The following is a 2,150-nucleotide window of genomic DNA, read 5'->3' on the forward strand; positions in this document are numbered from 1 at the left end:
GCTGAGCATATATATATATATATGTATAATAGCCCATGACCAATTTTTTTTAAGTATAATAGCCCTTGATCATTAGGTGTGCGTGTGTTTCGTGGTCTGTTGGTAGAACAACCTCTCTGTAGGTCGTAAGTTCCCTCAGGTCACGGGTTCAATTCCCTCCGTGTGTACGATATGATACTCGAATACTTAGCACACCTAGATATGGTCGGGGCTCGTCTAGTAGCCTCCCGTCATTCCTTTAATAAATGTATATATATTAGGGGTTATTTGGTTGCGTTTATGATTTAAGTTAAGTAGGAATTACTAAATTAGATATATTCGGATTTATTAAATTCAGTAATGTTAAATACAAAATTATGCTTGGTATGATTTTATTTAAATTGATATAAATTCGTATGAATGTTTGCCATTTTATTTAAGTATTTAATACTTTATCATGTGATCCTTTAAATTCATCTCCTTGTCGGAGTCAATAACTCCCAGAGCCATTTTTTGAATTTAGGCTGACAGAAAGATTTGGAGGAGCTAAAACCCGGTTTGGTGGATTTATGTTCAATCGCACATAAATTCATCTTAAAACAGCTTACCAAACTCCTCCTAGCATAACATCAGATATAAAATACGAAAATTTAGATTTAAATACTTATACATATAAATATATAAACTTTTTATTATATTATAATTTATAAATGTCCCAGATTTAAAATATAGAAAAAATGGGTGAATGAAATTCTTTTCATTAATATTTACTAGTGACAATTACATATAGACCACCCAAAAATTCATATTTACAAATTAACTATCCTCTTTAATCTATTTTTTAAATTCTCACTCAAATATTAATTTTTTTTTTATGAGATTCTTAATAATTTGATAGTGATACACATAAATGAGTAGATAGGATAGTTAAAAAAATATCCCATGCATGATTTATTTGAAAATATCGAAGTTTATTGTGATCTGTGTCCTAATCTGCAATAACAAATCTTCATCAAGTGAAATGTGGAAAAATATTACATCAGGACTAGAGCTACGTTTGGATTAGAATATTTGACTGTTTTATGAGAATATTCCATCTGCGTTATTTGTAAAAATGATATGTTATTCGAGTATTATATGGTGTTATTCGATTATTTTGCGGAGTTATTGAAATATTCCATCGCGTTACTTGATTTGGGGCTGAAGTGTTATTGAAATATTCCCCCGCATTACTTGATTTAGGGCTGTGTTATTCTAATAACATAGTGAGCATTACTTGATTTGAGACAATGTTATTCCAAAATTTTTGGGTACCTTATTAATAACATGCGAGACCCAAATCAAGTAACCGAATGTAAAAATCCAAATAACAAAGTAAGGCAATGGAATTCTTTGAATTCAGTGTGTCAATTGCGTCTCCACAACTCGTTTCAGCCTCCAGACAAGGAAAGCCGAACTCGCTTCCATCAGTCCACAAGCTATGGTCGAAAGATCGAGAGGAAACATCCTTCTCTGGATTTACCAACGAAGGAAATATCTTAGGGTTTTTCCTAATGAAATTATTTGTTCACGAATGGAAGCCATTTATAATGCTTATGATGTCAAGCTTGGAGAGATACATTTGGGATAAACTTGGTGATAAGCAAGGTACAAAAAGTTTCAGATTCTCATACCTTGTTCCATAATACATAAAGGAGAAAAGGAAAGAGAGAAGGCTATTATAGTTTCCATTGATGCGGAGTTTGTTGTTTTCTGAGTGGTGATGGGTTCTTTCTGTAGACGACGAGCATTGGCTTTTATGTTCCTTTACTGGCTGACCTGCGCTTTCTCTCAGTCCTTAGGTGAGACCAACTTCGCCTATTGATTTGTTTTAGCTGTCGTCTTCTTGTTCCGTGTACATGCATCAAAGATTCTCTCTCTCTCGGGTGATTCGATGTTTCTAGGTTTTAGTTTTTGTGAATGTTCTGTGTTTGATGTTTTGTCTCAGTGGGCGGTTTCAGAAAGGTTAGAGGGGTGAACTTAGGAGGGTGGCTGGTGGTGGAGAGGTGGATCAAACCTTCCCTTTTTGATGGAATTCCCAATAGTGATATGCTGGTGAGTTCTGCTTTTTGGCCAATTTGTTTTTTCCTTGGGGATGTAGTTGGCTAACCGCTTTCTTCTTTTTCCACTAT

General features: G+C 34.2%; 1 protein-coding gene across 1 annotated transcript in view; it reads left to right on the forward strand.

Annotated features, from left to right (window-relative positions):
* Window positions 1–1,393: 1,393 nt before the first annotated feature.
* The window catches only part of LOC110037033, a gene marked incomplete at its 3' end in the record, with an annotated part of 1,096 nt that continues 339 nt past the window's right edge, over window positions 1,394–2,150 (forward strand). Inside the window, exons 1-2 of the mRNA XM_020741595.1 lie at window positions 1,394–1,820; window positions 1,967–2,073. Of these exons, the coding sequence (XP_020597254.1) occupies window positions 1,742–1,820; window positions 1,967–2,073 (186 nt within the window). The remainder of the gene's footprint in view (window positions 1,821–1,966; window positions 2,074–2,150) is intronic.

Source organism: Phalaenopsis equestris, unplaced genomic scaffold, assembly GCF_001263595.1.
Source record: "Phalaenopsis equestris unplaced genomic scaffold, ASM126359v1 Scaffold214282, whole genome shotgun sequence".
Classification (NCBI taxonomy): Eukaryota; Viridiplantae; Streptophyta; class Magnoliopsida; order Asparagales; family Orchidaceae; genus Phalaenopsis; species Phalaenopsis equestris.